This window comes from Camelus ferus, chromosome 32, assembly GCF_009834535.1.
Source record: "Camelus ferus isolate YT-003-E chromosome 32, BCGSAC_Cfer_1.0, whole genome shotgun sequence".
NCBI lineage: Eukaryota > Metazoa > Chordata > Mammalia > Artiodactyla > Camelidae > Camelus > Camelus ferus.
The window spans coordinates 14,313,439-14,340,791 of record NC_045727.1 but is presented as its reverse complement, the minus strand read 5'-3'; the positions used below and the strand labels follow the sequence as shown (position 1 = coordinate 14,340,791).

General features: G+C 55.3%; 2 protein-coding genes and 1 non-coding gene across 12 annotated transcripts in view; 2 read left to right on the top strand and 1 right to left on the bottom strand.

Annotated features, from left to right (window-relative positions):
* The window catches only part of EMID1 (EMI domain containing 1), a 34,298-nt gene extending 12,929 nt beyond the window's left edge, over positions 1-21,369 (top strand). Inside the window, exons 4-17 of one of the 4 annotated variants that reach the window (XR_004316544.1) lie at positions 419-502; positions 1,514-1,575; positions 2,973-3,093; positions 3,279-3,329; positions 3,409-3,498; positions 4,273-4,419; positions 5,377-5,457; positions 5,598-5,650; positions 6,082-6,144; positions 6,247-6,291; positions 11,300-11,344; positions 16,307-16,391; positions 17,251-17,341; positions 20,585-21,369. Coding sequence is in view for 3 of the 4 variants with exons in the window: in XM_032471428.1 (XP_032327319.1) it covers positions 419-502; positions 1,514-1,575; positions 2,973-3,093; positions 3,279-3,329; positions 3,409-3,498; positions 4,273-4,419; positions 5,377-5,457; positions 5,598-5,650; positions 6,082-6,144; positions 6,247-6,291; positions 11,300-11,344; positions 12,246-12,401; positions 13,327-13,464 (1,136 nt within the window). In the remaining variant the exon portion in view is untranslated. Of the gene's footprint in view, positions 1-418; positions 503-1,513; positions 1,576-2,972; positions 3,094-3,278; positions 3,330-3,408; positions 3,499-4,272; positions 4,420-5,376; positions 5,458-5,597; positions 5,651-6,081; positions 6,145-6,246; positions 6,292-11,299; positions 11,345-12,245; positions 12,402-13,326; positions 14,728-16,306; positions 16,392-17,250; positions 17,342-20,584 lie in introns of those variants that run through there. The other 3 variants (XM_032471429.1, XM_032471430.1, XM_032471428.1) reach the window with 3 other exon arrangements.
* Positions 6,780-6,853, top strand: TRNAS-AGA. Its single transcript has one exon. It is a non-coding gene; the product is annotated as a tRNA-Ser (tRNA).
* A 915-nt stretch (positions 21,370-22,284) lies between the features above and the next one.
* Positions 22,285-27,334, bottom strand: RHBDD3 (rhomboid domain containing 3). Of its 7 annotated transcripts, none has more exons than XM_032471963.1 (7): positions 27,256-27,334; positions 26,594-26,746; positions 24,733-24,922; positions 24,174-24,557; positions 23,063-23,225; positions 22,689-22,976; positions 22,285-22,604 (listed from the first exon to the last, which is right to left on the bottom strand). In XM_032471963.1, exons 3-7 carry the CDS (start codon positions 24,878-24,880, stop codon positions 22,427-22,429), a joined length of 1,161 nt encoding a protein of 386 aa, XP_032327854.1. In that variant the 5' UTR covers positions 24,881-24,922; positions 26,594-26,746; positions 27,256-27,334; the 3' UTR covers positions 22,285-22,426. The 7 variants fall into 7 exon arrangements, with proteins under 7 accessions (XP_032327854.1, XP_032327852.1, XP_032327853.1 ...); XM_032471961.1 differs by having other exon boundaries at positions 27,178-27,282; XM_032471962.1 differs by having other exon boundaries at positions 27,207-27,256.
* Positions 27,335-27,353: the final 19 nt, after the last annotated feature.

The following is a 27,353-nucleotide window of genomic DNA, read 5'->3' as shown; positions in this document are numbered from 1 at the left end:
TGCACATATCGCCGTCCTTAGGCGTCATGCCAAATGGAGGCATAGAGGCCTTCTGACCCCTTGTAGAGATGTTCAGAGAAGGCAAGTCACATGGGTCAGCAAGTGGCGGGGTGGGGTCCCAACCTTGCATCTCCTCTCTCTAAGCTCTTAACCCACGCAGCTGGCTAGGGTTGCTTGGGAAGCCCCCACCCACTGCCAGCCCCTCTCCCAGGCCCATCAGGTTGACAGCCATGTTCCAGCTCAGCCCAGCTCATGCTGTGTGACCCAGGTAAACTGCCCCACCTCTCTGGGCCTCTGTCTCCCTCTGCACTAAGGGGAATAGGGATCCCTGCTGCAGCTACAGTGGCCGGTGGGAGAGTGGGGGTGGACAAAATGAAGCGTCACAGCCAGCAGGGTGCTTATCCTCACTGTCCCTCAGTTTCAGGCTCCTCTGGCTTCGTGGAGCCCGGGTGGCCGGGCAGTGCCATGCGGCGGATGGCACTTCGGCCCACAGCCTTCTCAGGTGGGTCCTGGCGCAGCTGATTGGGGTCCCTCTGGACTAGGGGAGACCTGGAAGGGCTGGTGGTGACCGTCCTAAAAGCCATCTGGGCCCAGCAGTGGAGGGTCAGGGACAGCACCCTGCCCTGGTCCACACCAGGCTGGAAAGAAAACTTTGAGGGGGAGGAAGAGGAAGGGCCCTCAAGGGGAGTCCGACCTGGGCCCAGGCACCCCGAGACACAGGACCCCCAGAATCTTTCAGACACTGATGGAGCTTTCTATTGTCAATGTGTCTAAACCTCACAGCGTACCCCCACCCCAGGAAGGCATCATTGTCCCCACTTTAAAGAGGGGGAAGCTGAGGGTCTGAGAGGGGACGTGCCCTTCCCAAGGCCCCACATCCAGGAAGGGGCAGTGCTGGGACTTGACCCCTGGCTTTGTGCCTATCATTCCACCCTCGCTGTGAGCTCAGCATCCCCAGGTGTGAATGGGGGTGACACTGATCCTAACATGCAGGGTCGTGGTAGGAACCAGAGAGATGAGCTTGTGGAGGGCCTGGCTGGTGCCTGGCATTCTTACAAATAACTTAGGGGTATCGCTGAGGAGGCCAGGAGAGCTGGATGGTGGTTCTGGAGGAGGGTCAGAGGGTGGCACCTAGGCCACCCCAGTCTGGACTGTGATGTGCGGTCCCCAAAGCCAGCAAGCCGAGGCCAGCCCTGCCCAGGTGGGAAGCAACAGGCTTTCCCACCCTGGCTTCTGGAAAAGGGGTCCCTGGGATGAGGAGGCTGCCAGGAGTTGATCCCATCCCTGGTCCTGGTCTGGGAGAAACAGTCCTCTCTGCGCACCATAGCCAAAGACCCCTGCAGGACATGGCCCACCCTAGACAGGCTGTGGCTCTGTAGCCTCTTCCCTGCGATGGGCTGTCTTATGGGTTGGGTCATCAGGTATCTGTCCTCTCCCTCCATCCTGCGCCCAGGGGCTGAGGGGCTCCAAGCGGAACCCAGGAGCCCCGGCCCAGCCTCCTCCCTCCCCATAGGTTGTCTCAACTGCAGCAAAGTGTCGGAGCTGACGGAGCGGCTAAAGGTGCTGGAGGCCAAGGTGGGTGAGCGGCGTTCCTGCCAGGAGGCACCTCCCTCCCGTTGGTTCCTATCTCGCTTTTTCAGCCTCCCCTCCAGGGAAGCCTGCTCACAGCCAGACAGCCTGGCCTGCTCTTCCTCCAGGCGCCCCATCCCCATCCCAACCAGAGACGCATGGCTGGGTCCCCTCCGTGCCCTGTCCTCCCCAAAATGCCATCTTCCCTGTCATCTATTGTACTTCTCAAATTATTTCCAGATGAAAAGTTCTTAACAATTCAAATGCAAGACATTCTATGTTTAGAAACACGAAAAACTCAGAACCATGAAAAACCTGCCAGAAAATCACTGACAGCAGTCAATCACCTGTGCCCTGAGAGAGAGCGATTATCAACATTTAAGCATCTTTTCTTCCAGATTTTCTAAACACATAGAGGCATTTATACTTCGTCTGCAGATCCATTTCTCTATCATTCCCTCCTCTGGGAATTTATCTTAAGGAGATTAGATGTGAAGGTGTTTACTAAAGTGTTAACTATTAAGAGGGAAATTTGAAAACCAAACAACGGAAGGGGTGTTTGCATAATGAGGGAGTGTGGCACCCTGGAATACTAGACAGCTATTAGCAACACCTCCGTTTTCTAACGTGAAAAGATGTCCCTGAGGTATCTATTAGTTGGAAGAACCAAACTTGTAAGCAACATGTGCTAGAAGCCCCATTATAAGGTATGAGCACCCCGGGAACACCCCACCCCACTCCCCAAGCTCCCTCCCAGGGGCAGTTGGCATGAGGGGCAACTCAGTCTCAGATCTAGGGGGTGGTTCTCAGTTCTGGGTCTTCCCGAGAGTTTCAACTTCTCCCTGGACCCCCACGGTTCCCCACCCCGGTCAGCGGGCATTCATAATCCTCAGTCAGCTGCTCAGGGGCCACCACCCTCCTCTCCCCCACACTGGGTCCAAAGTGGTTTTATCCACACCTCGGGGCCTCTGTTTCATGTCAGACCCTCTCAAATTTCCCTTCAAATGTAAAAAATTCTTCCAGCCTGTGGTGCTTTAACAGATCAAGAGAAGTTTCATATTACTTATGCATATAAATGCATATAAATATACTTGTTCACATGCCAGGTAAGCATAGGAAAAAACCACATGGCCCAGCAAACATGAGGACAGTCACAGAACTCAACGTGGGTGGCCATGATGGTGGTGATGACTTTCCTACAACGAATGTGATGAATTGTGCAGTTTGAAAACCACAGTCACTTCGGAGGAAGTTCTGGGCCCCTGTGAGCCTGGGTCTCCACTCCAGGCTGGGTTCTGCTGGCTACGTGGGCCTCCTGCCCCTCAAGTGGGGGCCCCTCCCCTGGCCTGTCCCTGGTGAGACCCTGGTACCCACCCCATCCCTATCGTCCTCTTCCTCCACAGGTGGCGGTGCTGACTGCCACCGAGCGGGCAGTGCCCCCAACCCCAGCTGCCCCCGAGGACCCCGCCCCGCTCTGGGGCTCCCCAGCTGCCCAGGGCAGCCCTGGGGATGGAGGCTTCCGAGGTGAGTGGGCCAGTGTGGAACACAGTCCCACAGGGGAATGAGTTCGGGGAGTGAGGTTCCAGCCCCCTCCCTGCTGCTGACTCCCAGCTTGACCCCTTGTGGGCCTAAGGGGTTGTCTCCTGAGCACTGGAGTCCTGGTGGAACTGGGGGCAGGAACGCTGGTGACACTGCCTTCCCCACCCCAGGGCTCCCGGGAGCCAGAGAAAACGCGAGGGCCCCGCTGCTCCCTGGAGATGGTAGGTGCTGGCTGAGGGCGGGCCCGGGGTGGGCAGGAGCAAGGCCGGGGCTGCGGACCTGATGAACCTTCTCCCCCAGATCGAGCTGGTGCCCGGGGGCTTCCTGGGCCCACTGGCCCGAAGGGAGACCCTGGCAGCCGGGGCCCGATGGGTATGAGAGGCCCACCAGGTGAGTGCCCAAAGCCCTGCCCCCTCCAGCTCCCCTGGCCGCCCCCACAGGTGACCCAGACTGGGGCCTTCCTTCCCCGACCCTGCCACAGTCAGCCGTAGCCTGGGCCCCTTCTGCTCCCTTGTCTCTCAGCTTACCAGCCCTCCAAGGGCCCCCTCTCCTGCCTGGGCTCCCCAGACTCTCTTTTGCATCCCCCGGCCTGTCCTCCCTGGGCACCTATCCCCAGGGGCTGGGTCAGACCAGACCCTGACCTCCTGCGGCTCACAGACTGGGGAGGCTAGGGAGGCTGGGCCTAGGCAGAGGAGAAACAGCGTCCACCCCATGTGACCAGGGTTCTTATGGGGGTGTTGCCAGTATGGGAGTCCCAGGGAAGGAAGCCCAGACCCAGCCTCCCTGGGGGGGTGGGGGGGCTTCCAGGGGGAGTGACATCTTAGATGAGGCCTCAGGCACACGCCAGGCAGCGCAAAGGGAGGGCTGATAGAGGACGCAACTCATGCAAAAGCCTGGAAGGGAGAGAGGAGAATATTCTGGAAATCAACATCTGCTAAGCACTTACCGTATACCAAATGTCCACTGTCCTGGAGCCCCAGGAGAGGGCTGTGTTCATCCCCCGCATAGATGGCCAGGAAGTCAGAGCCAGGACCTGCCCTGGCCTGTGGCCTCTGGAGCCCTCATGTGCCTGCTGCCCTAGGCCACCTGGTCCCCCTCTCCTTGCAGCCTCCCTGGGCCACTGTGCCTTCTGCACACCCACCAGACCCCCTGGTTTCATTGCAGGTCTGCAGGGCCCCCCAGGGAGCCCTGGCCAGGCTGGAGCTGTGGGCGCCCCTGGAGAGAGGGGACCTCCAGGCCCCCCGGGGCCTCCAGGGCCTCCTGGCCCCCCAGCCCCTGTTGGACCACCCTATGCCCGGATCTCCCAGCATGGTGAGTCCCTCGGGGTCACAGCAGGTTGAGGTGGTGGTGGAGTGGGGCTGGCATGACTGTCTACCAGACACCTCCTGTATACCAGGCTTGCCCTTGGGCTGCATGTCATCTAATCCTCTGATGGGCGCTCCCTGATGAGGAAAACCAAGGCCCAGAGAGGGGACGTCACACAGTCAGGACACGGGGGGGGGGGGGGGGGCCGGCTTCAAATCCATGCCGCCTCAAGAGCTTGTGCTGGGAACCACCAGCATCCAGCCCTCCCACCAAGCCTTGGAGCTGTCCAGGGTGCAGCCCTCAGAGCACCAGGAAGCTCTAGGCCTGGCCACGGGACGGGAGCCCTGAATGCCGAAGGCCACAGCCTTGTCCTTGTGCTTAGAGAGGCCCAGCCCCTTCACCCAGCTGGGCCCTGAGGGCATCCTTCACCTTCTCCGAAGCCTGACCTACATGCCTGCTGCCAGGGGTCAGGGCTTTGAGTGCCAGGTTCAACCGCATCTGCAACACATCTTTGGTGCATGGCCAGGGCACCATTCATTCATCCTCCCATTCATCCTCCCACTCGGAGCCTCAGCTTCCCCATCTGTACGATGGGGACAGCGACCGTGCTGGCCTCCCAGGGCTCTGTGACACCATGCACAGCAGCTTGGCACAAAGTAGGTGCCATAAAATGGTAGCTTTAATTATTGTCCCCATTTAGACATGTGACAGGCTCAGCAAGGGAGAGTTCTGCTCAATGTCACCAGCTAGATTCTGGCAGAGTTAGAACCCAGGCCTCCCTGCCTCCTGGTCCAGCATGGCCGACAGTCCCCCCACTCCCCTTCCATCCACCTTGGAGCAGGTGTCTGGTGGCCCCAGCCACGCTGCAGGCTGTCCCACAGGGCAGGAGTGGCAGGTTAAAACTGACTGCCCCCTCCTCCTGGCCAGCCCAGCCCTGCTCAGCCATCACCTTTCCTCCCCCAGGGGAACCATTCCTGTCCAACACCTTCACTGAGACCAGCAGCCACTGGCCCCAGGGACCGGCTGGCCCCCCAGGGCCCATGGGTAAGTTGAGTCCAGGTCTAGGGTGCGGGGCAGGGCTGAGGGATGGCAGAGAGACCGGGGCTGGCCGGCAGGAGGGAGCTGGTGGTGGACTTTCTGGCATTGTACTGTTTTGATCCTGAGGACATCCTGTCTTATTCCAGGTCCTCCTGGACCTCCTGGTCCCATGGGCATCCCTGGGAGTCCTGGACACATGGTGAGTATGTCTCCAAGTACTCCATCCATCTGTCCATCCATCTACCCACCCACCCAACCCACCAATCTATTCACATGGTTACCCACCCACCCATCTATCCATCATCCATTCATCCATCCTTTCATTCATTCATTCAAGCATTTATGGAGCACTTAATATACAGACTACTTTTCATAAATCTTCTTATTCAATCCATGTAACAAGAAGCAAGTATTGTTATCACCTAAGGCCAAGAAAGGTGGAGATTCTTGCTGTTGTGCTGGGGCCAGCACGTGGCAGCTTCCCCACTGTGTGCTGGGCATTGGGTGTGTGGTGAAGGACCCAGGGGTCCAAGCCAAGCTGGGGCTCCCTCCCATACCTCCCTGTCCCCTGAGTCCCTGCCCACTCTACCTGGCCCCAGCGCAAGGCTGAGGTCCTGTCTTGTTGCTCAGGGACCTCCAGGCCCCTCTGGACCCAAAGGAATCTCTGGCCACCCAGGAGAGAAGGGCGAGAGAGTGAGTATTGAGGTGGCTCTGGGTGGGGGATTCTGGGGGCTCCTGGGGGCCCTGGGTCAGACCCTCTGACAGCTGACTCCATTCCTCTCCTCTCCTGTACAGGGACTGCGTGGGGAGCCCGGCCCTCAAGGCTCCATGGGGCAGCGGGTAAGTGATGTTGCCCAGCCTGGATCCCACAGGCCCAGACCCCTGCTCTGGCTCCATCCCCTGTGGCCAGAGCCCCTGACCTTCCCTGTCCTGGTCCAGGTCCTATCTGGCCCATCTCCTTTCTTGCCCCCTGTCTCAGGGTCCCATCAGCCTCTTAGAATCAGGCCTCTCCGTCTCCTTCACTCCTACTCTGTGTCTCTGTACCTGTTTCTCTTTCTCTGTCATTACCTCTGTCTGCATCTCTCTGACTCTTATTTCCCTCTCCATCGCTCCAGCTAAGATTGTAGATTGGCTATTTCTCCCTTTAGTTTGGTCAGTTTTTGCTTCATGTACTTTCAAACTCTGTTATTAGGTGCATACATATTCAAGATTGTAATGTCTTCTTGGTCCTTTTATCTTTGTGAGGTGGATAGCTTTCCCTCTGAAAATAATTTTTGTCTTGAATTCTACTTTGTTTAATATTAAAACAGCCACACCTGTGGCTGTGGGGAGGGTTATAGCTCAGTGGTAGAGCACATGCTTAGAATGCATGAGGTCCTGGGTTCAATCCTCGGTACCTCCATTAAAATAAATAAATAAATAAATAAATAGCCACACCAGCTTTCTTACACTTTGTTTTGCATGGCGTATCTTTTTCAGTCCTTTTGCTTTTGAGTCGTCGGTTTTTCCTTTTTCTGGGGTGGGGGAGGTAATTAGGTTTATTATTTATTTTTAGAGGTGGTACTGGGGATTGAACCCAGGACCTTGTGTGTGCTAAGCATGCGCTCTGCCACTGAGCTATACCCTCCCCCACAAGTCTTTCCATTTAAAGTGCCTCTTGTCAAAAAAAAAAAAAAAAAAAAGACACATGCTTGAATCTTACTTAAAAAAAAAACAACAGTTGAGTTCATTTACATTTAATGGTATGTATCGTTACTGATATGGTTCCCTGTAAGTCAGCCATCTTGCTATTTCTGTTCTATTTACCCCAATCTCTCCTCTATTTCTTTTTTTCTTCTTCTTTTCCTGCCTTCTTTTGGATTGAGAATTGTTGACAATTCTGTGTTCTCTCCACAACGACCTTTTAGCTACACCTCTTTCTGTTAGTTTTTCCATGGTTGCTCTAAGGGTAACAACACACATCCTTGGCTTAGCATCATTTACTTGAATTATTATTTGCTTGAATTATTATTATTGTATAAGTAAGATTGTCACAACTCTGTAGTTCATCCCCTTCTGTCCTTGTGCTACTGCTGTCTTATATTTTACTTCTGCATTTGTTATAAACCCTCAGCACCTTGTTATTGCTTTAAACAGCCAGGTGACTTTTAAAGAAGTATTTTAAAAAAACAACAAAGAAAAATAGTCTTTTACCTCGAATGATGCAGTTATCATTTCTGATACTCTATACCTTCCTTAGGTCCAGATTTCCATATAGTATCATCCCTCTTCAGCCTAAAGAACATCCTTTAGCCTTTCTTGTAGCACGAGTCTGCTGGCAACAGATCCTCACTGCTTTTGTTTATCTAAAGCTGGGTTTAACCTTCATCTTTGGAAGATGTTTTCACTGGATATAAAATGATAGGTTGGCAGTTTTCTCCTTCTTTGTTACTTTCAAGATGTTGTTCCGGGGTCTCTGGCTCACGTAGACAGTTACAGTTTCTCATGAGAGACTGGCTGTCATACTTATTGTTCTTCCCTTGTACCTAATGTGTCTGTTCTGCTTTTTTCAGTCTTTTTTTCACTTTGCTTTTCAGTTCTAGAAGTTTCTATCATCATATTCTCAAGCTCAGAGATTCTTTCCTCAGCCATGTCTGGTCTCCTAATAAGTCCTTCAAAGGCATTCTTCATTCTGTTAACACACTTTTTATCTCTTGTATTTCTTTTCCTTTTAAATATATATGCAAAATATTTTAAAGTGAAAACTCTAATAATATTAAATCTTACACCCATGTGTCCAGTAAACAAGCTAAGAAATAGAAATAGAATCTTTTTTTTTTTTTTTTTGCTCTTTTTGGGGGATGGGGAATTGGGTTTATTTATTTACTTTTAGAGACGATGTTGGGGATTGAACCCAGGGCTTTGTGCATGCTAGGCATGTGCTCTACCACTTGAGCTACACCCACCTACCCCCCAAGAAATAGAACCTTATTAGTACCTTTGAAGCCCCCAGGTGCTCCTCCCCTGTCTCTTACCCCTTGAAATGTACCTTAGAGGGAACATGAAATCTTGGCCAGGAAACTGAAGAATTTGTGACCTTAGGTAGAGTTTTCATGATTTTTTCCTGTTCTAGGTTGAACTTCAGGGAGGGGGTGATCTGGGAGATAAATGGCTGAAATTCTGCTGGATTTGTGTTTACAGACCACACCTCTGATACCAGCAAGAAGGGCCTTTGCTAGGGTTAGAGTATTTCTTTCTCTCTTAATGGAGGCACTGGGGATCGAACCCAGGACCCCGTGCATGCTAGGCATGCAGCGTACCACTGAGCTGTACTCACCCTCTGGGTTAGAGAATTTCTTAAGAGGCCTGGGAAGAATCTAATTGCCCTGAGTTAACTGACCTTGTGAAGAGGACCTTCAACTGAATCCCAGCATTTCTCTTTGATACTTAGGATTTCCATCTCTCTGCTTATATGAGCCATCTGCTCTTAAATGTTGTCTGTTTTCTCCGTGAAAGTCCTTAGCATATTAATTGTGGTTGTTTTTTATTTTAAATTCTTGGTCTGAGAATTCCAACATTTGTGGCCTATCTGACTCTGGTTCTGATATTCGGCCTCTTATAACTGTGTTTTTTCCTTGTAATATGCCTTGTAATTTTTTGCTGAAAGGTAGCCATGATGTACTGAGTGAAGGAAACTGCAGTCAAGCAGGCCTTTAGTGACATAGTGGTGAGGGGTTGGGGTGGGGGAGGCAGTGATGTATTGTCGTATGATTAGGTCTCAGGGCTCCGGTGGGCCTGTGCCCCTGGACTGTGAACTCCCCCAGTGCTTCCCAGTTTTGTTTTGGTTTTTATCCCTTAAGTGGGACAAGGTGGCCAGAGGGGGCTGGAGTTGGGATAGTTCCCTCCCCTCAAAGGCTAAAATTGGCTAAAGTTGGGTGTGTCCCTACCCCCACCTCAATTAGGCACCAATAAGACGCCAGCAGGTTAGGCTCTGGTGAAATAGTTTCTCCTGCGGGCCGGCCTTGTTAGGAAGAACAGAATGCTCTGGGGTACTTCAGGGTGGGTCCTCTCCCCTCTCCCATCTTCCTTCTCTCCTCTCCCCTCTCCCTCTGACCAAAGCAGTTGGGGACTTTTCTCCAACGTTCGTAGTGGGACCAGATCGAGCCCCTGGAGGTAAAACTCACAAAAGTGTGAGTCCCCTGCAAAGACTGGGTCCCCCTGGAGGTTTTAACTCTCAGTGTGGTGCACACTGAGCCTCCAGCATTTCGTCATTACATTTAGGTTTCACTGTCGGGCAGTGGGTCCCAGGGAGGTTTCCGGTCCAGTCGGTTGTGACCCGCCTGTCTGTCTCTACAGTTTTGGGGGCAGTGGTTTGCTCTGTGACCTCACGGCTTTGGTTCCTCAAAGAAGAGTTGTTGATTTTTCAGTTTGTTTGGCTTCTTACTTGTTAGGACAGAATGGCGACTTCTGAGCTCTTTATACGCCAAACCAGAAATCTGTTTTGCTTTATTTTTCAATCACATTTGGAAGAAAGCTGGTTGATATATCTTCAAGTGTTTTTTTTTTCTGTTCCTTGTGCTCTCTTCTCTCCTTCTGGGACTCCAGTTACACTTAATTGAGGTTCCCGTGAGTCATTGAGGCTGTATTGTTTTTTTTTCAAAAAATCTTTTTTGGGGGGAGGGTATAGCTCTGTGGTAGAGTGTGTGCTTAGCATGCACGAGGAGGTCCCGGCTTCAATCCCCAGTACCTCCATTAAAATAAGTAAATAAATAAACCTAATTACCTGCCCATCCCCCCAAAAATCTTCTCTCTGTGCTTCAGTTAGAATTATTGCATTCACCTGTCATCAAGTTACTTGATTCTTTCTTCTGTTAATGGCCCATCTTCAGTTAATCCCAACTGATGAATTTTTTCTTTTCCTTTTTTTTCCCTAACGGAGGTGCTGGGGATTGAACCCAGGACCTCCTGAATGCTAAGTAGGCGCTCTACCCTCCCCATGAATTTTTTATTTCAAGTGTTATCATTTTCATTTCCAGGATTTCTATTTGGTTCTTTTTTTGTTTGTTTTTTACCATGTTTACATCCCTCCTGAAATTCCCCATCTCATCACACATTATATCAATTCCACTAGATTCTTTAACATAAAATTTAACATTCATCATTGATACTTTAAGCTCTGTGTCTGCTAATTCCAGCATCTGGGTTGGCTATGGATCTGTTTCTACTGACTGGTTTTCCTCTTGAGTATAGGTCACGTTTTTCTGCTTCTTCACGTGTCTAATAATTTTGTGTTGCATACTGGACAATTTTAGATGACTTAGTAGGGGGAAATCTTCCTCTGGAAAGTGTTGATTTTTGCTTTAGGGTGTTGCTCAGACTCACTTTGTGACTTTTCACCGACCAGCCAAGGATTAGAGAAGAGTATTTATAGAGTTTGCTCCCCTACGGTGGCTCCCTGCTTGCCAGTATTTCCTCTCAGTTTCCTCCTCCTCTGGCCGTATCAACCCCAACCTCTGACTCCTCGGGCCAATGAGACTAAAGCTTTCCACTTGAGCTGTGTGCCAGGCGGAGGGGGCTGGGGTGAGCCCCTAGAGGAAGAGCCGTAAATACATGGACGTTACCCAGTGCGGTTCCCTTCTTTCAAAGGTCAGGTATTCTTCCGTTTCTGGCTGCTCTTTATCACTTTCCATTGCCATCTGGCAGTTGTTTTTTGCGCTTTTATCTCATGTTAGTCCAAACAGCCACTCTCTTCTCTGTCTCAGCCTCATTAAGCCTCCCTCCCCGGCCTCTGTCCCTCCCACCCCACCCCCGCCATGTCCCCGCCCACCCCCCAGTCTCTCACTTTGCGTCCTCTCTCTCCCTCCTGCAGGGGGAACCTGGCCCCAAAGGAGACCCTGGTGACAAGAGCCACTGGGTAAGCTCTCGCCCAGCACTGACCTCCCGCTACCTCATCCTGCCCTGGGCACTCAGGAGATTATTTTGGGGTGGGGGCACCCCATCCAAATCCCCTTTGCCACCTGGTCTCCCAGGGAGGAGCCTTGACAGGTCTCAGCCCCAGCCCCCTTCCCCTGTCCCATCCGTCCGTCTGTCCCCAGTGGGCAGCGCCGCCTTTATCAGCAGACGCTCCACTCTGTCTCTGTCTTTATCCCTGCCTCTGCCTTCCCTCTGTGGCCTTTCCGGGCCAGGGTGACCCTGCCTGTTCCTCCTGGGCAGTTCGGGCTGACCCAGTCCAGACTGCATCCCCTGCCTCCAGAGCCCCCTCCCAGCGAGGGCTTTGGCTGCTGCTCCCCTGTCTGCAGAAGAAGGGGAAACATGAAAACAATATCCACAGAGAAGGATGGGACAGGAGGCCTTAGGAAAGCCGTGGAGCACAGGAAGGGAGGGGCAGAAATGCTGAGGTACACAGGAGCTCTTTGGTAAAAGGGACAGGGGAACTAGACACCACCAGACACATAGGAAACCCATGAATCATAGGAAGGGAGGCCTAGAAACCACCATGTACACATTGTATGTGGTACATGGGGTCAGAAGACCTGGATGCACTATACTCAGAGGACCTACAATTAACATGAGGTCCTAGACACCATCACACGCATAGGAAAGACATTAGAAGTGGGAGGATCGGCCTAGAAGCTGTCGTACGCATGGCAGAACCATGGAAAATGAAGACGAGGGGATCTAGAAACCACTGTACACAAAAGCAGCCCAGGAAGAATGGGAAGGGAGGCCTAGAAACTCACATACAATGGAGTAAGTGGGAAAGGGAACCTAGAAACCTTCACAATCATGAGAGAGTTGTACTGAATGAATTTCAGGGCCTAGAAATCTCCCCATCCAGGAGACACATGGGGGAGGACCAAAAGCCCCACAAGGCAGGGACCTGGAAACCACTGCTGACACAGGAGACATCTGGAAAATGGCTGGGATGGTGGCAGACGGGAGAGACAACTGGGACGTTCTTTTGGAGGCTGGTTTGTGCCTCCCCGTCCCCCCACCCCTCTCCCCGGTGCAGTCTGGCTGGGCTGCCCTGCTTCCTGGCAGGCACTAGTTAATGAAGACATGGGAAGCACCCAGCGCCTGCCCTGCCCTCCCTCTCTGCTCCTGACTGTGGGGTCAGTGACGGATTCAGCCGTGGGAGCCCCCCACCCTGCATGAGCCCTCCCCCATGTCTCTCCATGACTTCTGGGGCCCTGCTACCTCTCTGGCAAGCCTCTTCCAGCCCCTCGCAGCCACCCCGCTCCCTCACCCCCCTCCACCCACTACGCGCTCCAGAGCCTCTTAAGCATCCTGCCAGCACGGGCGGGCATGAACAGGAGTGGGGGTCAGCCAGCCCTCTGCCTCCCCCAGGCCCCTTCACTGGCCTCTGCCAGAGACCCTTGGTTTGGAAACATTTTTCACCCAGCCCAGGGGAGGTGGGAGAGGTGAGATGAAGGCTGAATTAGGCTGAGCAGCTCCATCTGGGACCCCATGCAGAACAGATGCCTGAACTCTCCCAGAACAGGCCTCAAACTCAGGACCACCTGTGGGAGGGGGCCCCCCAAGAGGTAGCAGGGCCCCTGCGCATCCACCTGCCTCCCCCTCACCCATTCTCCTGCCCCTGCTTGCTGCCCGCCTGGGATGGGACCCGCTGGCCTGGGGGCTGCATGAGGCTTTGGGGGCTGGGGGACCAGCTCTGTTGGGGGCAGGTGGGGATGAGGTTCATGTGGGTAAGGGCCCTGACGGCTCCTATACACAAATCCACCTACCAACCCCCACTAAGTGAAGCTTTTGGAGCTATTGATCTGGCTGTGACTCAGCAGTGACACCCAGTGGTTATGAGGATGCACTGCAGGCACTGCCTCGGAGTGACAGGGCTGAGCTGGCCCATCTACACCAAAGCTTCTACCCCTTACTTAGGAAAAACTGAGGCCCAACTCCGTAAAGCGACTTATTGCAGAACTGGAGCTGAAGCCCAGGCTTTGCAGGTCCCAGGACTGGAGGAGCCAGCTAACTTTCCCCAAGCACCTCCTTGATAGGTGCCAGGCCCCAGGCTAGGCACTGTGGACATAGATGTATTTTGGACATAGTCCCCACTCTCAGGATGGTCACAGTGGGGTGGGGGGAAAACAGACCAGTACCAGCAGTGACAGGACAGGGGGAGCTCAGCTGTGATGTGGGAGGATTTAGCATCTTCCTGGATGAGGAGACCCAGGCTAAAGCCTGAAAGGTGCACTAACCAGACAAAGGGTATGCAGGCAGAGGAGTGGGAACATCACATGCAAGGGTCCTGGGGCACGAGTGAGCCTGGTTGTGATTGAAGAGCTGCAAATACTTGCCGTGGCAGAGTGTGTCAGGCAAGGGGTGATACAGAGGTCAAAGGGGCTTTTAGCACATAAGAGGCCATATTGAGGAATTTGAACTTTGTTTTATGGACAGTGGGGAGTCATTGAAATATTTATAAGTAGAGGAATGAAGTGATCACATTTTTGTTTGCAAAAGATCCCTCTGATTGCCGTGTGGAGAACGGATGGGAGAAGGGAGCAATGTGGTAGCCGAAAGAGAGACTAGGCTGGAGGCTGTCACGGTCATCCTGCAAGAGACTCTGGGGGCTGGAACCGGGAGGGGGGACAGTGAGGATGGACAGATGTCAGTGAAGCTAAGAAACACTTGGGTGCTAGCCTGGCTGTGAGGGGGAGCGAGAAGTTAAGGGAGATGTTTACCATAGTAAAAGAGCCAGGAGATGCAGCCTGCTGAGTTTTGTCCATGGAAAATGGGAAACGTCTGTGTGACAGCCAAGTGGGGTGTCCAGCAGGCCCTGGACACTCAGGCCATGCTGGGAGGGGACTGGGGTGTCACCAGTGCAAACAGCAGGCCACTCACCAGAATTTTTTAAAATTTTTCCCCTAGATTTTTATTTTAAAAAATTTCAAGCAGAAAAGCTGTCCCCTTCTTCTAGACTGATCAATTATTAGTACTTTGCCACATTTGCTCTAACTGTATATATTTACAGCCCTTTTTCTAATCCACTTGAAAGTAATTTGCAAACCTCATCCACATCTCCAATAACACGTCAGTGTGTCTTGAAAGAATATGGGCCTTCTCCCAAAGAACCACAATACCACTGTCACAACCTCAGCAAGCTGACATTAATTCATTGAAGTGACGCCTCTTAATATACAGCTTATGTATCCATTTTACCAGTTGTCCCCAAAATGTGTTTTGTAGCTGGTTTTCAAAAAAAAATCAAGATTCATGTATTGCCTTTGGTTGCCACAAATTTCTGTCTAGTCTCTTTCAATCTAGAACAGGCCCCCTGCCTTTTTCTTCTTTTTCTTGTCTTTGTCTTTTTGTGACTATCCCACTGTCTAGATTTGTCTGATTGTTCCCTGGTGATGAGATGCAGGTTCAATACCCTTGGCCAGCGCACTGGTGGGAGATGTGGTGCCCTCTGACTGCATCTGCTCAGGAGGCTCGTGATGTCAGCTTGTCCCACTGTCCATGCCAGCAGTGGCTTAATGTAATTTGTGGAGCCCATCCATTTTTAGATGGAGGTAATGCTTAAAGAGAGATTACTTTAGGGTGCAGCCCTTGGTGACCCTGTGACCCCCCAGGCTCGATGGCCAGTTGGTGGCCTGAGGGTAGCCCCATCCACGTGACGTGGACAGAACACCTGGATCATAACGGACAGTCCCAGCATGGCCTCAGTGGGCTCACTTAGAACACACTGGGTTGTTTGATGTTTTTGTGGGAACAGCAACCTTGAAGGTAGTGATTGTACCAAGATGTATATTATACAGCATCCCTTCATTTAACCTGTACTAAGTAAAGGACTGTGAGAGAGACGCCCAGATCTGTCAGGGCTGGAATAGTTTACTTGCCACCCTGGTGCTCTGTCGGAATTAAGAGCTCTACGCTCTGGAATAGCTTCAGTCTGGACTAGGGAAGAGGAAGGAGTGAGGGGCTGTGGAGTTTTGGCAAGACCATGGACTGGGTGCTGGGGAAGGAAAGGACAGATTGGGAGGGAGTGAAGGTGAGGGCCAGCTGTGGTCCCTGGCCAGAGCCCTAGGCAGCAGCTGGCACCACTTGAGAAAGGAGACTCCCAGAGCAGGGAGGCCAGGGGGTGGTGGCCTGTGGGCTACTGCCGCATTGCTGGGTGTGGATGCTGGAGACTCAGCTGAGAAGAGAGGGCGGGGCTGAGGCCAGGGCACAAGGAGGAGCAGTGTAGGGACCTGGAGTAGTCACAGCTCAGGGAGGTGTGAGCCCAGAGGCTGTGGAGGGGGCACCTGGGCCTGAACTTCAGCTTTGCCAGCATTTAAAGCATAGCTTCCCAACAGAGAAGCCCTCAAACATTTTGTAATTTTACTCGTATGTTCGTTTTGAAGTGAATGGGAAGGATGTTGGTAAATAGCCTGATCCCATTGATGGAATTAATTAGGATGAGACAAACGTATATATAAGGCAAAATTGGGTCAATTTAAAGAATATTAGGTAAACAAAAGTATAAGTGGCCCAGGGATGTGGCAAGGATCATGCAGATGATGTGAGAACAACTGGTTTCAGGCAACAGAGCTGGGGGAGGGGTCAGGGCAGGTTCTGGGGCAGGGGAAGGCGGCGCTGCCCTGCAGACTGGCCTCCTTTGCCCCCAGTGCAGCAGGATTTGCAGAGTTATGGGGAGAGAGCAGCCAGCTGGGTGGGATCTTACCGGGGGCTGCTTCCGCCTGCCTTATCCCCCTCCCATCCTCCCCTGGCCTTGTCCCTGCTGTCCGTGGGCCCTGGGCTGCGGCAGTTGGTGCGGGGCTGCAGGTGCATGTCCAGGGCGGGGCATGGGCCACCAAGAAGCTTTGCAGGGCCCCTCCCCTGCCCCCTTCACGGCTGCATCTGTCTCTTTCCTCCACAGGGGGAGGGGTTGCACCAACTACGCGAGGCTTTGAAGATTTTAGCTGAAAGGGTTTTAATCTTGGAAACAATGATTGGGCTCTACGGTGAGTAGAGACAGACAGACGGACAGACAGCCCAGCCCCCGCCTGCCAGCCTTCCCCAGTCAAGAGGCTGGAGAATGGACCTGCCCCAGGCAGGTGGGGGCCTGAGAGGCCAAGACCACCCCTCCCTCAATGACTGACTGGTCCCTCGTCCACAGGTGAACGGAGGCCCTAGCAACCCGGGCCCCTACCCCTACGGTCAGACCCGGGCCTCTGGGCATTGTGCGTAATGTGGTTTCCAGGCCTGCAGCGGAACCAGTGGTGACAGATTCTGAGTCTGAAAGGAATTATGGGCAATGGAGCCAAACTCTAGAGCAGCAGGGGACTATGGGTAACAGCCAGACTGCAGCAGTGCAGGGGATTGTGGGTAATAAAGTCAGAGCCCAGGCCCAGCGGAGAATTATGGGTAATGGACCCAAGACTCCAGTGAGGCTTTGGCTGTAGAGAAATCATGGGGAACAGAGCCAGTGTGCACATCCACAGGACAACAGGACATGGGGCTAGACTCCAGAAGTGCAGGGGGCTGTGGGTGACAGAGCCAGGCTCGGGCCCCAGGAGACTCTGGGGAATGTACCACCCATCAGTTCCGACCCCAGAGGCTCTCACTGAGCAGGCTCTCCTGGCCCCAGTGTTCCCCTTTAGTGGGCTGAGACCCTTCCCCAGGCATTCACCTACCAGTTCATCACCCATCTGGTCACTTGAGGAGCCAGGCCAGTCCCATCCCCACTTAGAAGGAGAGACCAGGGTCTCAACAGAGATTTGCCCAGGCTCCTGCCTAGGAGCCCTGCCCCCGCCCTTGGCTCCCCGGCCCAGACCCCGGAGGCCGGACTCGCACCGTCTGCTCTTCTCGATCTCCCATCAGGCTCCTAGCTTACAGAGCTTCCTGCAGCAGCAGGCTCAGCTGGAGCTCCTGGCCAGACGGGTCACCCTGCTGGAAGCCATCATCTGGCCAGGTAACGGCAGGGCGGGCAGGCAGGGGCAGCCCCTTCCAGGAAGGGCCTGGGGGACACAGAAGGCACCTTCCAATGCTGGACCCATGCTAGCAGACCCTTGCTCTTAGCCCTTCCATCCAGCCTGCAGACAGTGCCTGGCAACAGAGAAGGCTCCAGTAACTAGTTCTTGAGTGAATGAGCACAGGCTCCAACAGATAACAGTCCTGGTCTCGTGGAGCTTAGGGTGCTGGCAAGGGAGCCCTGGAACTGGCTGTTAAACCTATGGTGAGGAATATCACAGGCAGCCACGAAAGCACAGAAGTGCTCCTAACATAGATGGGGAGATGGCAGAGGGCATCTAGGGAGGGCTTCCTGGAGGGGGAAGTGTCTAAGAGGAGACCTGAAATGCAAGGACCAGGGACAGTGAACAGGCAGAGGAACAGCATGGACAAAAGCCAAGAGGCCAGAGAGAACCTAGAGGGATTGTTCCGTGAGGTTGCCGAGGGGTGAGAACAGGCTAGAAGATCTGGCAGGGCCCTGTTTGAGGTCTTCAAAGGTAGGTTGGGGACGCACAGAAGGTTAGACACTACCTGGCTGTCACAGTGGGGCTCAGGAGGTCTCTGCATTAAACTGGAGCCTGTGGCTGGCCCTGGAGAGAACCAGGGATTGGCGGCCCTCGGGGCTGAGCCCCATTCCTCAGCTACCCACGAAGAGACCCCAACAGCTGCCCTTCTCCCACTTCCAGCTGCCCCATCTCACAGCCCAGTCCTAGCACATCAGTGCACATTGGCTTCAGACATCATGCCCAACCTCGCGTCTGTTTTATAGATGGGGAAACTGAGGCCCTAAGCAGGAAGGAGAACCAAGGTTAGAGCCAAGCCTCATTCATTCAGCAGAACTGTAGGGTGTACCTACAGCATGCCAGGTCTGGGCAGGTGCTGAGGCAGATCTCAGAGTCCCTGCCTGGGGGAGCTGCCCATTGAGTGGGGGATCCCCAACACCTCTAGAGATGAGGGCCATGGGGTACAGGAGCGCCAAAGGGTGTGTGAGCAGAGAAGCCTTCCTGGAAGATGGAGCCCGTGTTAAGTTATGAATGATCCCTACGAGTGTGCCAGGAGGAGGTGGGAAAGGCAGCCCTTAGAGCCCCATGTGGGCAAAGGCCTGGAGGCTGGAAGGTGTGTGGGGTCTTGCTTCCAAAACTCCTCTCCCCAGGCCACGTGGCTTCCCTAACTTCTGAAAGTGTCACCATCTCCCATACCTCCTTCCCTCTCACAGAAGAGGGACCAGGGACCAAATCCCAGGCTCTCAGCTCCTTTTCAGGTGTCCCCCACCTCCCTTCTCAGGAGGATGTGGCCTTGGATCTGTATCCCACCCGCCTTCAGCCAGCTCTGTCTCCGGCAGCCTGGGGAGGAAGTACCAGGCTCCTGGGAAGGCTCAGGCTCAGTGTGGCCATGAGCCTGAAAGAGCGGCCCCGCGAGCCAGTATGGGTTGTGGGCCTAGAAGGGGCTGTGTGGGAGGAGAGGAGCAGAGGTGGTGGGACCTCCCTCATTGGCCCATCATACACAACAGGTGCTAAGGGAAGACCCAGATGGGGCTCATGTTTAGATTCTAGTCAATAATGATAATAGTTATCAGCTGTCATACACCCAGCCCACGTGGGCTGGGGGATTTACATCAACTGTCTCCAGTCATTGCAACAAGCTTTCTAGGTGGGTGATACCATGTGCACTTCACAGATGAAGAAACAGGTTCGGAGGGCTAGTGTGACTCCCCCAGGGACACAGGGATAGTGATGGTGAGGTCGGGGGTCTGCCCTAGGTCTGTCCTCTAAAGTGCTGGCTCTTTGGGCTCCATCAGCAAGGGTTCACTGACCCCTCTGCTCTGCTCAGCACTGAGTGGGGCCCAGGCAGGGGAGACCAAGGGCCTATATCTGATCCTGTCAGAACACCATCTCATGACCCACTCACAGTGACCAGACCTGCAGTAGACCGGGTTGAAAGCACACCAATCAAGTGACCGTAGTGATCCAGGATTTACTGTGGAAACCACTCTCCACTCCTGGTCATTTTAAACACTTTGTGAGGGTGTGACAACAGGAGTGTCATCCCCATGTTGCAAGTGAGGCCCAAGGATTCTGGGATTTGCCCAAGGCCACTTAAGTGGGACATGGTGGGGCCAGGACTTGGCCCTGGATGATGTGGAACCTGAGCTCTGTGCTGCCCTCCTCCTGTGCTCCCTGGTTTAGGGCATGATATGTTCCTTGACTGTGACCGCAGATACCTGTCTGCCCCAGGGGCCTCAAATCTCAGCCCAGAAGTACATGGGAAGCTACAGTGCACAGGGTCAGGGCACAAGACAGGTTACAAGGGTATAGCTCCCTGCCCTGGCAGTGCCTTCAGTGGGAAGCTGGTGCTCCCAGAGTCCAAGTGTCCTTCCTGTGAACAGGGTTTTGGAGGCTCAGCCAAGTCTTCCATCCTGGGCCTCTCCCTTGGAAAAAGTCCATCCTCCTGACCTAACACCTCATATAACTTTGAGAGACTGAGGTAAAAGTCACAGAAGGCTTCCTGGAGAAGGTAGGCCCTGCTCTGGGTTTTGAAGGCTGAGTAGTTTTCTAGATGGGAAGAATGCCAATTATTCAGTTTCACTCTTGGAGGCCAGCTTATTTGCAGGTTAGGTCATATCTCACCATAGCCAAGTTGGAATTGACTTCAGTAATTATTGGAGCTGGCCAGGGCCTCAGTGTATTTGGAATCATCCCCCTGGTTTTAGAGATGAGAACCTGAGGCCCTGACAGAGGTCCAAAGCCACACAGGTCAGTGGTAGAGCCTGACCTTCCTAAACCCTTCCCCACTACAGGCAGCCTAACCCGAGGAGAGAGGAAGGGTCTGATGCCTGACCTTAGTTTACCCAGCTGTGAAATGAGGATGATTCAGGGCACATGTCCACCACAAAATGTGTTAACGAGAAAAAGAGCCATACTTTTCATGGAACGTTCACATGTACTCAGCATTTCAGAAATATGGTGGATTTGCTCATCCCCACTTGACAGAGAAAATCAGAGGCCCTGAGTGTGCTAGCTGGGTTAAGGGCTAATAACTCCTGGGAGGAGGGGCACAAACCAGCTGTGAAGACCCCCGTCTTTCCCACAGCTCTGCCTCCCAGAAGCCAGGGCAGAGAGCCCACCCTCCACCCACCGTGAGCCAAGGGGAGGCGGGCCCTGCACACAAATCTCACTAACCCGGCCTCTCTCCTTCCCTCCGGCAGAACCAGAGGGGTCAGGGGCAGGCCCTGCCGGCACAGGCACCCCCAGCCTCCTGCGGGGCAAGAGGGGAGGATACGCAGCCAACTACCGGATCGTGGCCCCCAGGAGCCGAAATGAGAGAGACTGAGGGTGGTGGCGGCCCCTCCGGTATGGCCGGACCAGGCTTCCCTGCCCAGCCTGGATGTGGCCAGCTGCCTCCAGGGTCCGTACGTCCATATTTATTAATATCCTCAGGGTCCCTTCTGCCACCTAGGCCTTTGGGGTAGGCAGGTCTTGGTTCTGGCACCCCGTGCACATCTGCCTCCCATGGGGCTGAGCAGGGACTGGGGCCTGAGAGGGAGGCAAGGCTCAGGGCCCTGGGCCCATTTCCCTCTGTGAAGGGGCGGGGCCGGCCTGCGGGGAGGGCGTGGCAGTCGGCAGCTCCTGTCTCATCTACTGCCCCGCCTTCCAGGCCCCAAGCAGCTGAGGGAGTCGGAACTCCCTCAGGCACAGGCAGGGGTGATGGGGCGCAGTGTCGCCACCCCTCCTCCCCAGCCAGGCCTGGGGGCGAGCCTGTACCTCTCCTCCCTTTGTTTTCCGGTGCTGTTTTCTCTGAGGTCAAGCTACCTGATCTGACTGAGACCTCCTAGTCTCAGTTTTGACCCCTGAACCCTCAGTCCCTCCCATGGCCGGGTAGTGGGTGCATGGAAAGGGGAGGGCCACCTGCTCCCACAAATGCTTGTGACAGACACCAGGAGGTAGATGTATATCAGCCAATAAAGGCCCCCAGCCCGATTCCCCACCCCCAGCCTGGTCTCTGTGTGCTTAGACAGGGGCAGCCAGGCAGGGCCAGGAGCCTCTCCCCTCTTCTCAGTGGCCTTCGCTACCCACCTGCAGAACAGGGCTTTGAGGCCGGTACTCCTATGGGCCAGCTGGGGAGTGAGGGTCGGTGAGCAGCCCCCAGGGGTCCAGTCATGGCTACAGTGTCAGAGAGGCCAGGAGAGCAAGGAGCTACCAGACCCTGGGGTGCCACCCTCCCACCGCCGCCACCCCCAAGCCTGTTTCCTCACCTGTGAAATGAGTCTGTTCCAGGACCTGCAGCTCCCTGCACCACTCCTCAAAGTCCAGCCCTCTGCCCTCCCCCTCCCCCAAGCCCATCAGCACCTCACACCCAGGCCCCACCCTCTGTCCTCTGGGCTCTGCTGCACCTCCCCTCCCTAGGAGGGGACAAGGACTGAGAAGGGCCATGAGAGAGAGGCTACTTCTTAAAAGCTGAGGAATCCTTTCCCCTACATTGCTTCCTGCCCAAGGGGCCCAGCAGTGCGCCGCCTCGAGCCTCAGAGCCAGCCCTGGGCCAGGCCTGAGGAGACCAACTGAACTGGCACCAGGGGCTGTGGGCAGTGAAGAGATGCTATTCCTGGAGAATCAGGGAAGGCTTCCTGGAGGAAGGTCTCTGTGTAAGCCAAGACCTGGGGATGGGTCAAGATTAGCTGGGACACAGCAATGAAGAATGCTCTTTGGCCAAGGGTCCAGCCCAACAAGGCCCTGAGATGGAGGACGTAGCTTCCCAGAAGAGGAGGCTGCACAGTAAGTAACACTGCATCTCTGGACATCAGGGAGCTGCTCTCCGCAATCAACTGCTCTTTCACTGCTCATTCACTCACCCATTCATCCCCCGATGCCAACACAGAAGACTCAGACACAACTGCTGCGCCCAAGGAGGTCCAGGTTGAAAGGTGAACTGGTTTTTATTCCAAACAGGACCAGGGTAGGGTGCAGAGGGGCCGCTCCTGAATCTCACTGTGACTCTCAACAGACTTCCCGCCCACAGGCCAGGCCTCTTCTCACCTGAGGGCCTGCCTGTGCTAGGGGGGCCCAGGGCCCTCAGGGTGAGCCGGCCCACCCCTCCCCTGAGTCACCAGTGCCTCAGTGCCCACCTCCCCGCTGACCAGCAGTGACACAGCACCCTCCACACGGCCTGTGGCTGCCAGTGCCACCACTGCCTGCTCCGTGGGGAAGCCCATGCGCTCCAGCTGCTGCAGCCTGGGGAATGGAGGGGCGGGGGAGTGTCAGGGCTGCCCCTAGCCTCCACACCAGGGGACCCCACCCCTACTCACCCCGCCTTACCGCAGAGAGGAGACGGAGGACTTGGGCAGCCAGAGCGGGCTCTCAGGACCCTGGGCTGGCCCCTCGAGGAGCGAGGCCTGGATCCCCTCCTGCAGCATATGCTCGTCCAGGGCTGCCCACAGCGGGGTCCCTGCGGGGAAGCTGGGCCCAGATCGGGCCAGTCCCACCTCTGAGGAGCCCTCCCAGAGTGGCTGCACAGGCCCCAGGCCTGGTAGGACCAGGGCTGAGCCTTCACGGCGGGACCAGAGGCTAGGGGAGGCCATGCAAGGAGGTCCAGAGGTGGGAAGCCTGGAGAGGCAGAAGGAGAAGGCCTGACTGCCAGCCACCAGCATGGCTTCTACCACCAGGGCCAGTGTCCTCAGCATCACCCTCACCTTACTCCGGCAGGATGGGTGACAGGCAGCTCACCCAGGCCGCCTGGGGTGGGAAGGAGCTGGAGTGGCCAGCACCTTGCCAGGGCCCTGCACAGGACACCCTCCTGCAGCGCCCGCAGCCGCCGCTCGGAGAGCTCCAGCCACCAGAAGGCCCCGGCTGCATCTGTCTGCCCAGGGCAGGGCGGCCGGTCAAGGAAAACCACATCCAGCCAGGAGTGAGCCCACACTGCGTGCCAGGCCCTGTGCCAAGTGTGTGACAGGCATCCCCATGCGTCTCCTCACCATGGCCCTGCCAGGAAGTGTCATCACCCTTGTCAGCAGTGGAGGCTCAAAGAGGAAAAGGGACTTGCTCCCCAGCCAGCAGGAGGTAGAGCCTGATGGGCCTCACCCCAAAACCTGTTTCATCCCAATTCAGCCATCCCCCTGCCTGCTGTCCCCTGAGCCCTGGGTGCCCGCTCAGGTCTGCGGCTCCAGGCCCACCCTTGGGCCCAGTGACACACCCCAACTGCCCTCAGGCAGGGCAACATGCCCCCTCCAGGATTCAGCCAGGTGTCCCTAGCACTTAACAAGGAGCGGGGGTCAGCCTGTGCCCACCATTCCCTCCAACTGCACTGTCTCCCCCGACAGGCATTAAGCACCTTTGGAGCAAAAGCCTGTGTTTAACACACCTGCACCACCAGCCACAGGTCGTCCCCCACCTTTGGTGCCCAGAGAGCCCCAGGCTCGTGGTCAGCTGGGCCTTCCCACCCTCTGCACAGTCTGCAGAGCCCCAATGCTCATCTCCCACTTCTCTTCACCTGAACCTCTCATCTTGCACAGTCTTGGTATAGATGCCACCTCCACTAGGGACATCCAGATGAGGTGCCTCCTTGGGCCCCTCAGCTTCTAGGCTCCCTTTTAAATTGTAATTGGCACCTCTACGTGGCCACAGCCCCCACTTCCCAGCCCAGAGCCAGGCCAGAGGAGGACTGGGAGGTGCTCCTGGAACGAGTGTGTGAGTTTCCTGCACGTGGGGCCTGACCCGCCTCGTGCCAACTCCTTCCCAGGTGCCCTAAGGGCCCAGCCACAGAACCACGCGTCCACACAAGCCCTGGGCCCAGGCAAAGGATACAGGCCAGGCCAGCAAGGAGGCCACAGAAGAGCTGCAGGAAGGGTGGCTCAGGGCTGAGCAGTGGTGTCAGGGCGAGCAGCAGCCATGGCAGAAGCCAAGGTGGCAGTGCCCTCCGGGGCTGTCTAGGGTGGTAACCCTGCCCTGCCAGCATAGCCAGGTGGACAGGCATGTATCCGCAGCCACCGGCTGCACTGGACACCCCGAGGCCTGCCAGCAGCACAGCCATCAAACCAGAGGCCACGGCAAGAAGGGTGGAGGCGTGCAGGAATCTCAGTGTGCCCAGGTGGCACTCTTGCCGCCAGCCCAGTGTGGGCAGGAGCAGCAGGCTCAGGAGCAGGCCAGGTAAGGCCGTGTGGCCCAGCACGTGTGTCAGCAGCCGGTGCACTGGGGGAGAGAAGGAAGGGGCTTATGTGCCAGGTTGGTGGCCCTAACCCCCAAGGCTGTCTCAGGTGTGCCAGGTGGGTAATCACCGTCTGCCAGGGCCCCCCACTCAGCCAGCCTCCCCACCCCAGGAGCCAAGTCTCCTGCCTCCTCCAAGGCCCATGTAGCCGGCCCTCACCCTGCCAAGGGTCCAGCAGCAGATCTGGGGCCAGGACAAGGCTGGGGCCAGCCCCCAGCAGCCACAGGCTGCTCATTAGCAGCATCAGGACGGAGGAAGCAAGAGGCAGCACAGGGAACAGCAGGCCAGGGGGGCCTCTGGCATGCATAGCTTGGCTGAAGGTGGTCAAAAGTGGTCTTGGGGCTGTGTGCTAGGGGTAAAGGAAAACAGTAACAAAAGTTATTATTGCAGCTTTTATCAGACTTCCTTTCAGCTACCCAACAGTGCCATTTTACAGAAGTAGAAACGGAGGCTGGAGAGGCTGGTCCAGCAATTTGGCCATAGAGGAGCTCAGAGCCTAACCATGGGCTTAGCCATCTTACTATCCACTGCCTATGTGTGAGGATGGGAAGGGGCCAGGCCAAAAGTCCCTGAGCCCTGAGGGTCCCTGAAAAAGAGCCTGGAGTGGGAAGCACCGGGAATAGAAAGCTGAACTAGGGCCCTGGAGTCCCAAAAAGAGGGGTGCAGCCCACCAGGGCAAATTTAGGGCCATCTCCAGGTTTCCTATGCCTCCCTCTTACCTCCAGCTGCAGACCAGCCACCTTCTGTCCTCCACTCCACTGAGCCCAGACTTGGAGCTCCAGGCGGCCTCAGCTGCCCTTGACCGAGGGGGTGAGGCCAGCCAAAGGGCAGGCAGATTAGGGAGGGGGTGGAGCAGAAGGGCTGGAGGAGGGGCAGCAGGAGTCCACGCCCTCAGCGCACACAGTGACACTGGACTGAGACTTGGAGCCCTGAACACAGCCCCTCTGGCCCACCTTCTCACAGAAAGGTTCTAGTATCTGCTTCCTCCTGCCAGGTATACCCGGGCAAGTTTGGAGCCTCTTGTTCCTCATCTGTAAACTAGGGATTAAGAAAATCCATTCTTCATAGGATAAGAAAAAGGAATGGACTCAGGCCAGCCCACAGCTCCTGCTGGATAAAATGCAGCTGTCCCAGCTGTCCCAAACAAGGGGAGGCCTCAACAGGGAAGGAGCCGCTCCAGCCTAGCTGGTTCAAGCTCTGGCTCTCAAACGTGCCAATTCCTTGCCCATAAGGAAAGGCTTTCTTTCCTCTGTTCTCCTCACATTCAACCTGTCCTCCAGGCCCTGCTGGAATCCCCTCCCTCCTGTACTCCACCCTGTCTCAGGACTCCCACTGAACTGATTTCATAGAGCAGGAAGCAAAATCCCAGAGACAAGAAGTCTGCCTCATCTGCTCCCTTATCAAGGGCAGCCTTGGTATGAAAACCCAACCGCCAGTTTCCTGCAGGAAAAATATAGAAAACTCCTGCCTGCAATATCCTTCCCTTCTTCTCTTTAATAACAAACTCCTATTCACCCTTTGAAGCTCAGCTCAAATGTCCCCTTCCCCTCCTCTGGCCGCCCGCATCATGGATCTTACTTTATCTAATGAGCACCGCTTGGCCTGCTTTTCTCTAGGCATATGGTCTCAACTGGCGGGAGGAGAGGTTCTCCTCTTACTCATGGCCAAGTTCCCCAGAGCGCTCCTAGCACATAGCTAGTGCTTTATATGTGTTCACTGAAAGACACTAGCTTGGTTTCAGGTCCCGCTGAAGGATCTGGGTGAGCCTTGCCCTTCGCTGGTTCTGGGCATCTGCCTAGGGAGACTTGGTTGAGTCCAAGAAGTCAGGCAGGTGCCAGCCCTCCAGGGAGCCAAGGCACCAACTGCAAGCCGCCTCCTGCATCCTCACAACTATCCCCCCTGTGTACTTTAGCAAGAGTGAAGGACATGCCCATGGACAAACAGAACCGGAATTTGAATGCTCCAGGCCTCAGTTTCTTCATCTATAAAATGGGACTGTGCACTATCAGGCTTTGCCTACCTCATCAGGAAGCAGGGAGGACAGAATGGAAAAACAAGGCCGGGAAAGATTCTTCTGGGTGATGGAGACAGTGGGGATGCCAGCGTGTGGGTGGGACTCAGCTTTGTGACTTTAGGAAAAGTACCCAAATTCCTTGGGCCTTAGTTTCCCCATCTGTAAAAATAAGGATGTTGCATTGAGGGGTGATTAAAGGGCCTTCTCAACCTCGACCGTTACTGCGGGACTCTCGGACCGGGCGCTACGTTCGGGGCCTCCCATCCAGCCCACCGGCCTCGGCCCCCTCCCCTGCCGGCCCGGGCCACGTGTCTGGGGTACTCACTGCGGAGCGCGCCCTCAGCCCCTAGAAGGCCGGGTGGGGGCCCCGGCTGGGAGTCGCTACTCTAGCTTCCCGCCGGGGCCCGAGCACCCCGAGCCCATTCTGCTCGCACTCGGGCGCGTGACCCCGGCCAACTGGTCGGCGCGCCACCCCCTCCTTCGCCGCCCGCCGATTAGTCAGCAGTTGTTCTAGGCCCGGGTCCCTTCCCCCAGCCCTCCCGCCGGCCTCCGTTTCCCTCCGAGGCAGACTCTTCAGAGACGGTCCCTACAGCTAGCGGGCGTAACCATTCCGAAAAACCTAGCGTCGACTGGAGAATCACGCCGACTTGATACCGAGATCCGCTCACCGGCCGCTCCCGCCCCTGCGGTGCTACTTTGGCTCCGCGTCACATCCGGTGCTCTTTAGAGAGGACTAGGACTAGACTTGAGGGCGGGAAGGACGAGA